Source organism: Lepisma saccharinum, chromosome 10, assembly GCF_977018435.1.
Source record: "Lepisma saccharinum chromosome 10, izLepSacc3.1, whole genome shotgun sequence".
Taxonomy (NCBI): domain Eukaryota; kingdom Metazoa; phylum Arthropoda; class Insecta; order Zygentoma; family Lepismatidae; genus Lepisma; species Lepisma saccharinum.
This window is the reverse complement of record NC_139238.1, coordinates 37,132,951-37,145,412: the sequence shown is the minus strand read 5'-3', so window position 1 is coordinate 37,145,412 and position 12,462 is coordinate 37,132,951. Positions and strand designations below refer to the sequence as shown.

The 12,462-nt window shown below is 38.6% G+C and overlaps 1 protein-coding gene across 2 annotated transcripts; it reads right to left on the bottom strand.

The window, feature by feature from the left end:
* Positions 1-509: 509 nt before the first annotated feature.
* LOC145994330 (uncharacterized) lies at positions 510-11,645 on the bottom strand. 2 transcript variants are annotated; one of them, XM_083130438.1, is made up of 2 exons: positions 11,581-11,645; positions 510-1,734 (listed from the first exon to the last, which is right to left on the bottom strand). In XM_083130438.1, exon 2 carries the CDS (start codon positions 1,719-1,721, stop codon positions 798-800), a length of 924 nt encoding a protein of 307 aa, XP_082986564.1. In that variant the 5' UTR covers positions 1,722-1,734; positions 11,581-11,645; the 3' UTR covers positions 510-797. The 2 variants fall into 2 exon arrangements, with proteins under 2 accessions (XP_082986564.1, XP_082986565.1); XM_083130439.1 differs by lacking the exon at positions 11,581-11,645 and adding an exon at positions 11,113-11,176.
* Positions 11,646-12,462: the final 817 nt, after the last annotated feature.

Genomic DNA, 12,462 nt, shown 5'->3' with positions numbered 1-12,462 from the left:
TGCTTTCCTAGATGCCATTCCGGATAGACACAGGGTAACTGCACCAGTTTTCTGACGGTACTGTTGATGCAAATTTATTCAAACAATTAGTCACTCAGTTAGTTCCGCTACTGAAAATTACAAGCATGGAAGCTAATACTAGCAACCATGTTGCTATGACCATGCTTCAAGTGTATTTTAGGAACAAAATAATTTGTAAAAGACTGTTGCCTGCCAGGCCTTTACACTTAACAGTTTTGAGAATTCTTCCTGCTTAAGGCCAAAGTGCACAGAGGTAACCTGCACTGCATACACCCAGAGATGTACATCACAACTGCAATCTAGAATATAACCTGTGATAAGCCTTGAAACACTGCCAGAAATATAGTGACACATAGTAAAATTCTGTAGAACAGCATCGAGGTTGCACTTTTTGGCTGAACACCCTGTATAATATTCAACTTTTATTTGCATGCATGGTAGTGTGCAAACTTTAATAATAAATTTAACATCAACACACACAATGCCATACTTCAGGATGCAGGTGTCTCATTTTTATTGCTGATAACTGTACAGTTGGAATCATTATGAGGAAGAAGTGACCAAAGGTGTGGAGCATAGCTCAATTCTGGATGAAAAAACTTTGGAAGATGTGCGAAGCATTTATTTCCAAAACTTTGGAAGATGTGCGAAGCATTTATTTCCACTATAATTCAGTGAATGTGTACATGCATATATTTTATATATGCTCATTCTTTTCCCTACATTTTATGTTGTGGTTCATAGTACAACCAGCTTGAAATCATCATGCGAAGGTGTCAAGGTGTAGTGTCAGAAGAAAGGCAACTCTTATGACAAAACTTCACCCAAGAATTCATCCAAATCTTCTCGACGCTACCCTTGTGTGTGAATGGTTCGTGACAAACCCAACAGAGTGGATAACGTTTTTCCCTTCTCTGGCTCATTTTCACTTCAATGGTGGAAGCGGGGAAGGGAGAAATTAGTTCCTCTTGAAAGCATCGTAACAGATGCTCTCTCATTGCATCTTCGTCGTAGGTTACAACTCCGGGATCATTCCCTCGTGCCAATGTCAAAGCATTGGCTATAGCAAATAGCCCACAGTTGTATTTGCTTGTATTTTGAACTTGGCAAGGTTGAGAGATGATCGTTATTTTACTGTCCAGTAAACTAACAATATCACATATCTGCATGACTGCTTGGGACGGAATTTCCTCATCCTGCGAATCGTAGATATATATGGTAGAATTATTTTGAGAATTACAGTTCGTAGCTGTTACCCAATGATCATGAGGTTTGCAATGTAGAATCTGTATGAATGTTTCATTTGCAGAGTCAATTCTTGAGAATTCTCTAACTGGCCCTAAAAGAACATTCTGGAATCCTTTCATCTCCGGGAACTGTTCTGCAAGTAAATTTTGTGCATCATTTATTACAGTGTCACTGATGAAATCATGACTGCACAGTTCAAAGTACTCACTTTTTAGAGTCCTATAGTCAAATTTAGAAGTATTTCTGAACAACTTCTCGATTGAATTTGCAAACTGCTTGGGTGAGCCATATTCTCCGAGTTCTTGTCTTGGAACTTTCTCATCCACGGCATCTCTTGTATTTTCTTCTGTGGATTTCCTCTTTCTGTCAGCTCTTCCAGGAATTGCCGCATCATCTTCTACTGAGGCAGCAACAGAAATATGAGATTCAGGTAGTGAAGCTTCAGCATTCATGATCTAGTGCCCACTGTCAAATACAGATAAATGTGCTATAAGTATGTTATCCTAATAATTATGATAAAACATGCTTAAGTAAAAATTGGTCCCATCACATGGGAAACATAGCCATGCATGACATGAAAAACAAACACAGGGGTGTAAACTCATTAAGGTGCCAAAATTACTGCTTAACTGGTCAAAATAGAAAAAAACCAAGTTTGGATAATCGAGCTATCAGGTTGTTGCATATGAAATGTCGGATTTTGGGATGAAGTTAGTTGGATATTCCCAAATATGCTGCCAGTGGATCGGAAAGTGATGGGTACATATCCCTGCACGTGAGCAAGGAATCTGTCAGGTGCTAGCAATGCCATGTGATCGTATACACACAACATGGGCATAAGTGAAATAGGCTTACTTTTTCTTTAAGCGTTTAAACTTGACCACAACAGCAGGGGCAGCAAGAAACATCAACAGAGCATTTGGACCTGACACAGTAAATAAAAGAACCAAACAGCGATGGTTCAAAATATTCCAATCCGGTAATATGACGCTTAAAAGCAACCATTGACAATGACAAACTGCAAGCACTAGGGAGTCTGATCCTTGCCAAACTGTATGGGGCATGGCAGTGACATTGGGTGTACATTAGTCCACAATTTCCCAGCACTAAACAACACATGATGTATTGTCTCAAATTGTGCCTTTCTCTGTTCTCCCAGAATCAAAACATTCCATTTTTCCACAGAGTAGTGACATGCGACAAAAATAGATATTATATGATAATCGTTGCCTCCTGGTATTCTTCGCTATCCGTTCTTGAAAACTGGTGAAACAGTGAACGCTGATAAGTTCTGCACCCAGATGGATGAAATGCAAAAAAAAATTACAAGTTAAGCAGCCGAGATTGGTCGACAGAACTGAATTTTTAGTGCTTCACAACAACGCAAGACCCCATATGACAAGAACAACAGTGCAAAAAATATACAGCTTGCACTGAGACTCTTCCGTATCCACCATACTTACCAGATCTCTCACCAATAGATTACCACTTTTTTTAAGCATTTGGATCATTTTTTGGTGTAGAAAAGGTTCACTAATGAAGCAGCTGTCAAAAACGTCTTCGACGAGTTTCTTTAATGCATTAGTACCTCATTGGGAGAAGTGTATATCATAGTTACTGCTGTTTGAAGTTTCACTACCAAATCCAACATTTCATGTGCAACAACCTGATATTTCTATCCATTACCAGATTATGTAACCAGATAAATAAGAAAATTATATTCCTAAACATCTGTCTGCATAGCCACAAATATAATAAACTATAGGTCTCGCACCACAACTTGAGCTCTGGGGATAAAGTATTTTAGTAGACCGCGGAGGCAGTGACAACCCTCATGAGTTATCTGTCCTTCGAAAGCAGTGTTTACAACCACACTAATTTCTTGCTATTTTCAATAAATGTTACCACTAGTGCATTTTTTTTTAAAAAAAAGCTGTATATGTGCAGTCTTTTTTTAATTGACAAAGTATATCAGCTACATTCTTACCAGTCGGTTAATTTACAGCTGAAATACCTGAAAATAGGAGATCTTTGGCTGACAGGTATGTTAGGGAGGAGTGGGTACACTTCTCCAGAATAAAGAAGCTTCGATTAACAGCCCCCCCCCCCCCTTGATGCATAAAATTAAACGATCGACACCCCAAGACATCATGAACTATTAAGAAAAGATTAACAAGTACAGTCCGTGAGCAGCTTTTTTAAAAATGCCATCATTAAACATGAGACAAAATTATTAATTTGTCTACTGGCTGACATTTTTTATTTTATACATACATGTAAAGACATAAATAATTGTTCTAAAGAAGTTACGAATATATATATATATATATATATATATATATATATATATGTATGTATGTATGTTACAGGCACGTATCCAGAGGGGGCTTGGGGGGCTCGAGCCCCCCCCCCAAAGTTTTAGGTTTACACTAGATAAAAAGAGGTTTTTGATTTCTTGTGGTGTGAAATAAAATAATGTGACAATAATTTAAGGAGAGAAATAATTATCAAGGCAAGACAGAGAATGTTCTGTAACCCTGTTATTGATAATAGCACGTATCCAAGATGGGGCACAGGGGGCTAGACCCTCTACCCAGGAAATTGTTCAGTTTACGTTAGATAAAATTAGGTTTTTGGCTTCTTAAATAATGTGAAAATAATGTACGGAAAGAAATAATTATCGAGGCAAGACAGAGCATGTTTTATACCCCTGTTATAGTTAATGGCTCGAGCCCTCCCCTCCCTCAGAAAATTTTTCAATTTACACTAGATAAAATTAGATTTTTGGCATCTTGAATAATGTGAAGATAATAAATTTATAAATCTGAGAGAAATAATTATCGAGACAAAACGGAGAGTGTTCTATAACCCTATTATTGTCAATAGCACGTATCCAAGGTGGGAATCAGGAGGCTCGAACCCCCCCTTCAGGAATTTTTTGTGTTTAAGCTAGATAAAACTAGGATTTTTTCTTCTTGAATAATGTGATGATAATTTGGGAGAAATAATTATCGAGACAAGATGGAGAATGTTCTATAACCCTGTTATTGTTAATAGCACGTATCCAAGCTGGGGCTGAGGTGACTCGAGCCACCCCCCAGGATTTTTTTTATTTTAAACTAGATAAAATCAGGTTTTTGGCTTTTTGAATAATGTGACGATGATTTAAGGAGATAGACAATTATCGAGGCAAGACGGAGAATGTTCTATAACCCTGTTGTTGATAATATTGCACGTTCACTTTTCTTGTGCTTTCGGTGTTCTCGCAGCGTACTTGAGCACTATGTAGATACTTGTCAGCATTTGGAAGCTGCACAACAAAGGTAGCACTACACTTAGGGGGATTCGTTGTAATTTCTAATCTCTGGAAGGCGGGAGGGGGTACGTTCTTGAATGACGGAAGGAGTCAACTACTGGCAATATTAACGAATCGTTTTATCTGCAGAACGTTCTAGTCAGCATCCTCTGATTGCTTTATAAGATATAGTGATTCGAAAATGAAGACATTGACGACAGCAGAATTTCCGGGGCCTCAGTGTAGTGCAAGTTCAGTTCGAGGGCCGAAGAGATCCAAGGTCTCTCTCTAAAGTGAATATTTCAGCAGTACCGGATATTGGAGTGGTTTATTAAAACAGAAATAAACTGCATTGATCAACTGAAAAGCAAAGTTTTGAGTGATGATTTAGTTTTGCCAGAAATAAATTTCATATATGCAGTCCGAGAATTTCATGGTATAAAAAATGCTTTTGTTTAAGCCTACTGGGTTCGAAACACATTCAAACACTTAACTACCATAAAGAGACAGCCGAAAATTTTATGAATGTCGAGAAGAGAAAGCAAGAAGATGTTGCATATGTAGACATTTTAGGCAGAAATTGCAGGCTCTACCAACTGAGCCACCTAGCCATCCTTGACTTCAACCAATTTTTTGTTAAAATGTCTACATAGTACATGTCCTGTGTATATCAAATCGTAAGTTGTTGCCTGTATAGTGAACAAGCACAGAAAATATAGGAGAGAGAAGAAAACTGAGGAGCATTATCACCGGTTGAGGATAATTTTTTCTGTGGTCAACAAGAGCTACTACTTCGAGGTGACAATGACAGTGGCCTAATAAGGGAGATTTCACACCTTGTCGCCTGAGGATTTCACAAATCGAAATTAGGTTTGTGCGGCCTTTTGTGTCGCTACGGTGTGAAACGTCGCTGTTGATTGGCCCATTCCAATCGACATGTATCGCGTGTCCCTTCGGTCTGAAACCTTCCTAAGTCTTGAAAATCCAAGTCACAAGGATGGAAAATTAGGGTCTTGTTAAGGTTAGGTGTAAAGGATCATATCCAAACCGTAAAGGATCATATCCAAACCTGCAGGAAGAACGCATCTTACTTCAATCTCCAATACGATGATAAAAACTTCTGGTGAGTTGATTTTAAAAAATGTCCGAGATAAAGAGAGGCGTGCCCAGGATTTTCGGAAGGGAGAGGGGGAATACTGGGTTAAATGGGGTTATTACCTCACCAAACCTCCCTTGGGCACGTCACTGGAGATAAATGAGTAAGCATTTCATCATACTGGGAGACGAAACATTAGATGTGTTTGGAACGGAAGGGTTTTCACTGTGCATTAATCGTTTCGTGATCCACCTGTATTCGAGAAGACTTCCTTTGTTTTGTGCCGATATATGACAAGACAGCGGAAGCTGTGACAGGCATTTTTGAACACTTGTGAGTGCTAAGGCCTGAATCTGAACAATTTGGTGGGTTTCGGCTTTTATAAGAGCTGAAAAATGGGAGGACAAGACACGTTAGTGGTGTTCAGGCTCGAATCAGAGAGAAATATTCGAGAGCTGTCTGCATCCAGTTCGCAGCCCACAATTTGAATCTCGCGTTGTCGAGTGGATTGTCCATCCCGTGCATGTGTAACAGCTTCGTAAAAACACTCAAAGACACCATAGATGTTTTTATGTCTGATGAGATGAAATGGACAAACACACATACTGAGATGGTTCCGGCACACAATATTAATGCATGGAAACAGAGGAGTCGAGTGGTAAAAAATGTTCCGATTTCACATTCTGATTAAAATGACAGCCTTACAGTGGCAACGATTTAAGAGATAGTTGTTCCCCATTTTTTATTTTTTTGCCTCAACATTATGACCTCTTAATGTTGAGCCTAGGCTACCAAGAGAAAGTAAACTTTCCTTGCAACGCCCTCCGCACCCCCCCCCCCAACCCGTTTTGGAACCCAATTGCCACCTCTGGTCTTGAACACACAATTGTGAGGTTCTTACTATACCCCTTAAAAAATTGGTGTTGAGCCCCCCCCCCCCCCCCGAAAGGAATTCCTGGATACGTGCCTGATATGTTAGTTTGTATGATATGTTGTAGTTAAAACAAGACATAATATTATGTGTGCTCACACCCACGCTCTTTAGGGTGACTGAGGAAGAGGTTGACATCCATCATCCGAACTGCTGGAAGAACTGGAGTGCTGTTCATTGGAGTTGTTAATTGTCACTCTCACATGGGCCTAGTTCTATTCTCTATTATGTTTTATGATTTTTTTCAAATTCTCCTAGCAGGAAGACTAATTATCGTAGAATTTTGGCCATCAGTGTCACACGAAATTTGTACCTTCCTTAAAGTAATGAGCACTGTTTGGATTCCGAAAAAAAGTTACTTATGTTGAAACAAAATACTTAAATATTACCCATACAGTACAATTTTAGTATCCACGAAACATATTTCTTCAATTTTACAGGAGAAAGTACTTACCGAACTGACTTTCCGTACACTTTTGCAAGGTCGTGGAAGTGTTTTTTCCCATCGCTTAATTTAATTTACTGGTAAATCATGTATTTTTGAAGATTAATGTCTCTCCAATGCACGAAAGCTGTTGCCTCTATGTCGTTCCACTACGTGAACCAAATGTTGCATGCGTTTGATGATGTAACCCCCGGTCAGTGTTTCCAACCACACCGTTGTTTTCCAAGAACATTTTTGAAAATGACAGTTTTAACTGTGTTTGCCTAACCTAAACAAACCTAACCTTACCGTGCATGGTTCGTGGGGTTTTCGAACCCGGAAAAAAAATACAAAATCAGTAACATGAAAGTAGGTATTTTTCGGTGAAGAAGGTTGGAAACACTGCAAGCACTACACACACCCACTGATCATAGACAATGCTAGTCAAGATTTGCCCGCCATATTGTGTGTAACTTAACCAAAAAACGAACGAACAATAATTACTCGATATGTGGAAAACTGAAATTATTTTTGTGAAAAAAATAAAATGCCACCTTCAAGAATCCTTAGCAATGCAGAATACGTAAGTACCAACGTGAAAAAGAAGAAAATAAAGGAATTTCAGACATTTTGCGGATACTAAAACTTTAATGAAAATACATTGTCCAGGGGAAGCGTGCATGCTTGCGTAAGGTAATTTTTAATTTTTTTTTTCAACATAAATATATTTTTTTGAAATCCAAAAAGTGCTCATTTGGCCCATGTTTCTTTTGTTTTATTAAGATTTCATCATGCTACGAATGCAATTTTTACATGGTTTGATTTCGATGTATGTATGTTAACACATACTGCAGAGTTTTAGCAATTACTTAAGGTTTTGTTCAATATATGCTTTTGTGGTTAGGTTAGGCAGGTTAGGTTTGGTTCCCTTAGCATTAAAATAAAGTCCCTAATGCATTCTATTAAGGTTCCAAATTACTTCTACATTCATTCCCACGCTTCTACGATATTTACTGTCGCTTCAAATTTTGTGTGACAATGATTTCCAAAATTCTACGATAATTAGTCTTTGTGCTAGGAGAAATCATAAAACAATCGGAACCGTTACCGCTCATTTCTTTAAGGAAGGTTCAAATTTTGTGTGACAATGGTTGCCAAAATTCTCCGATAATTAGTCTTCCTGCTAGGAGAATTTGAAAAAAAAAATCATATAACAATCGGAACCTTAGTAGATAGATTTAGGTACTTCATTTTAATGCTAAGAGAACCAAACCTGACCTGCCTAACCTAAACACGAAAGCATATATCGCTAAAACTTCACAGTATGTGTTAACAGACGTCAATCGAAATCAAACCATGTTAAAATTGCATTCATAGCATGATGAAATCACAATAAAACAAAAGGAACTTGTTGCTGCAGAAGTAATCGCCACATACACATAATGCCTAGTGGTTCCTAGACCGAACAAAAATAATCTGAGCAAAGAAGAACAGCCAAACAATTAGTGTAAACATACGGCCAGAGGCTTACAGCGTGTGTTTACAAGCCAGGCTGGCGGTCACATATAGAAAATGCGAAATACCGTGCATACATTGCGGCTATTATTGTCGATACTAATGGTCGCCATGTTTGATGATGTGAACAAGTGAAGTTCGCTATCCGTTCCATGCAGCGTTGCTTTACATGTGACAATATGGCATCTTCAGTAAATGTGGAAAACATACTTGCCACACAAACCATTCACGTAAAGTAAGGTTAAGTTTGGTTAGGTAAGCATAGTTAAAATTCAGGGTATTCATGAACATAGCTTTTGAACGCTAATCATTGCAAGAAATTGTTGTTTCCTTCATAAATCACCGGTATTTACTTCGTTCACGGACCCTTATTTCGCATTTTCTAGACGTGACCGCCAATTTTTAACTGCAGATTCATGATTAGGATGCCAAAATTAGTAAGTATGCCGCATTTTAAAGCAATCGGATATACTCCCGGTATTCTGTAATTGCTCCGATTCTTTTGATAGAAAATCGGGTATAATTTAACAATACAGGGAATTTATCCAATTTGTTTAAAATTTGGGATACTTACTAATTTGGGCCTCGTAATCACGAATCTGCACTTAAAATTTGGCGCTTATTTGGGGGCATGTGAATCCGGCCAATTTCTAACATGCCTTTAACAGGGACTCTATAGATATAGGCGAGGAGCCGGAGTGGAGCGGAGGCGGGGCCGCGATAGCGGTTGGGGGCGGTAGGTCAATTACCCCAGGGGCGGAGCCCGGAATCGGCAGGAAATTTGGAAATCGAGGGTGTGGAAATAAGAACTTAATTTAGATTATTTTGCTATTTCCACGTGTGAGCCCCAAATTTTGACTGCAGATTCGGGTATCAGTAGTATAAGCCGGAGACGGATTTCTTAAAATTTACAGGAGAAAAGACGAGAAAGTACTTACGGAATTGCGTTCTTCAGGACTTTCTGAAGCCGGGGAAATAGTTTTTTAGAATCGTGCAACGTATTTTGCCTGTAAATAAGGTATTTTTCGTCAACCATGCATCTCCGTTGTACGATAGCTCGTGCCGCCATTACCGTCGACTACGTGAATTAAATGTTCCGCGCGTTCGGTTATGTAACCCCCTCACAGTGTAGCAACCACGCGGAAGTTTGACAAGATGACGTGTGAGCGGATTTTTTTCCAATGTAAGGTAAGACTCTAGTTTACGTCCTTTTCCTAAGGAATACGTGTCATATATCGTTGGAAAGCTTATTTTATAAGGAATTCAACAACGTAAATCCCAAAGCGAGCAAAAATTTTCTGAAGGAGTCAATCGAGAAAAACCGATGTTGTCCGGATATGCGCAATTGAACGTACTGAGGAATTTTAAGATGATGAAGCACATATTTAGGGGTGAAATGAGTGCTAATGGAACCTAACCTAACAGGCCTAACCTAACCTCGTAGGCATACCTCGACCCCGTGAATGGATAGTGGGGCTATCGTGAACAGAAAGTGTAAAAAGAAAAAGGTACTTACCCGAAGAGATGCACCACGATAGCGCACCGCGAACGCAAAGAAGCAATCACCATGCAGATAAGGACGTAAAGTAGAGTCTAGCCTCAAATTTCGCTTAAAAACCTTTTGTGGATAGTTTGTGCAGCATTTATCGGTTCATAAGTTTTGAAACACTGCACATCAGCTGACGATAGACAACGTGAGTCAAAATTTGCCCGCCGAATTAGCAACGAGCAATAAATGATTATAATGTTAAAAATAACGCTTTTTTCATGGAAAAAAAGTGATCCCCAGCTTGAAAAATCTTCCGCTATGCATATGAGGTAAGTAGCAATAATTTTTATTTGAAAAGAAACGAGTTTAATGTGTCTCCGGCTTATACTACTGTTACCCAGATTCGTGATTAGGGGGCCAAAATTAGTGAGTATGCCGAATTTCAGACAAAATGGAGAAATTCCCTGTATTGTAAAATCGCGGAGCGAATTTACAATATAGAGAAAGTCTCCAATTTTGTTAATTTTCAGTATACTAACTAATTTTCACCTTCTAATCACGAATCTGTTGAAAAAACCCGGGGGTCACGTCTGAAAATTTGAAAAAAAGCAGATTGATTTTTTTTATATATAGGTGTATATGCATAGTTTTACGAACAAAAATGTAATCTCCTGTCATTGTGTCCAACCACGCCGTTGTTTTACACGAAAATGATTTATGATGTTCAATTCTAGTACGATCCCTATTTTTTCGATGAATTTAGGGGTGAAATGAGTGCTAATGGAACCTAACCTAACAGGCCTAACCTAACCTCGTGTGAATGGTTCGTGGGGCTACCTGTGGATGGTTTTTGGGGCTACCCGTGGATGGTTTGTTGGGCTACCCGTGGATGGTTTTTGGGGCTAACGTCGATGTTTTGTGGGGCTACCCGTGGATGGTTTTTGGCGCTAACGAACAATTTTTCATCAAAATGTACAATTTCCAGATGTAACCCCTGGTTTTTTACAACAGATTTGTGATTAGGAGGCCAAAATTAGTTAGTATACCAAAAATTAACGAAATTGGAGACTTTCTCTATATTGTAAATTCTTACCAAAATCGCTCCGAAAATCGACTCGCGGAAATGTGACATCATAGAAACAGCATAACACATTACTTTTGACCTTTGTCATGGTAGTTTGTTTTTTTTACTAATCGCAGTACTTTGTTATGTGCATCGTTGCATCATCAACAATGTATGTTCATCTTGCAGCAGAATCTAACCTCCATTATTTCCTGCCTAAATTCTCTTTGGGGCACATAACAAAGTACTGCGATTAGTAAAAAAAACGACGATGACAAACATCAAAAGTAATATGTTTATGCTGCTTCTATGATGTCATATTTCCGCGAGTCGATTTTCTATCAAAAGAATACATAACTAAATTTCCCCCTAACTAGGTAGTTTGAAATTTTCTTACTTCCAAAAACTCTGTAAATATTGTAGGAAATAAAGTAAGCTTTATAAACAAAACAGAGCAACGCATTTTTTATACAATTCTGAAGACAACTCAATTCTTACCAATACGGCAAGGAATATTCCAATACGGAAACGTGGCGGAAACAGTTCCTGTGGCTAGATAAACAGTAAACACAAACTCCCCTCAAATATCACTATCTCCATCAGTGTTGCCACAATATGAGAGCACAATTTCCCTTTTTGGACCAATTTTTCCCTTCACCTAAGCAAATTATATAATACACTAGACTCTCGCTAATCCGGCCCTCAATAGTCCGCCCTCTCAGTAATCCGGCCGAGTGGCGCAGGAACGGGGGGTACAGGGGTACATTGTACCTCCTCAAATTTTTGAAGGGAGGTACTGTACCCCCCTAAATCCGTAAATCTAGTTGTACCCCCTCCCCCCACCTTTGGTAATTTGACAGCAGACGCAAGGTGCTACTGTTAAAAGAACATATTTTCAATTCGCCCAATAAAAAAAGTGTATTTTGTTTATAACTTACAAGCGTTATCTTCCTTACCACAGACATTCAAACCATTGTAAACTTATTCTACTACATTGTGCTTCCTATTAGTTAGTTCATTGATCTATTTTCTTGGAAATCTCTTTATGGAGATGAAAATTGTTTAAAATGTGTGTGGAACGATTGAATCAGATTTGCGATCAGAAAATCACGCTGCAGACGAATGCTCCTTTGGGTAAGGGGGTACACTATTCTCATGAAGTGGTCGCGTTGATTCGAAGATAAGATACAAATCTTCATGAGAATATGGTGACCAGACACATACATGTAAAAAAGAGGACAGAGCATAGTGAAAAAGGAGGACAAAGTCATAAAAAAGAGGACACCGCAAAAATGGCAACTCATTTGCCATTACTCATAATTTAATCAATATAAAAGAAAACCGTACCAAGACTTTGCTCACATATAATTCTGATGATTT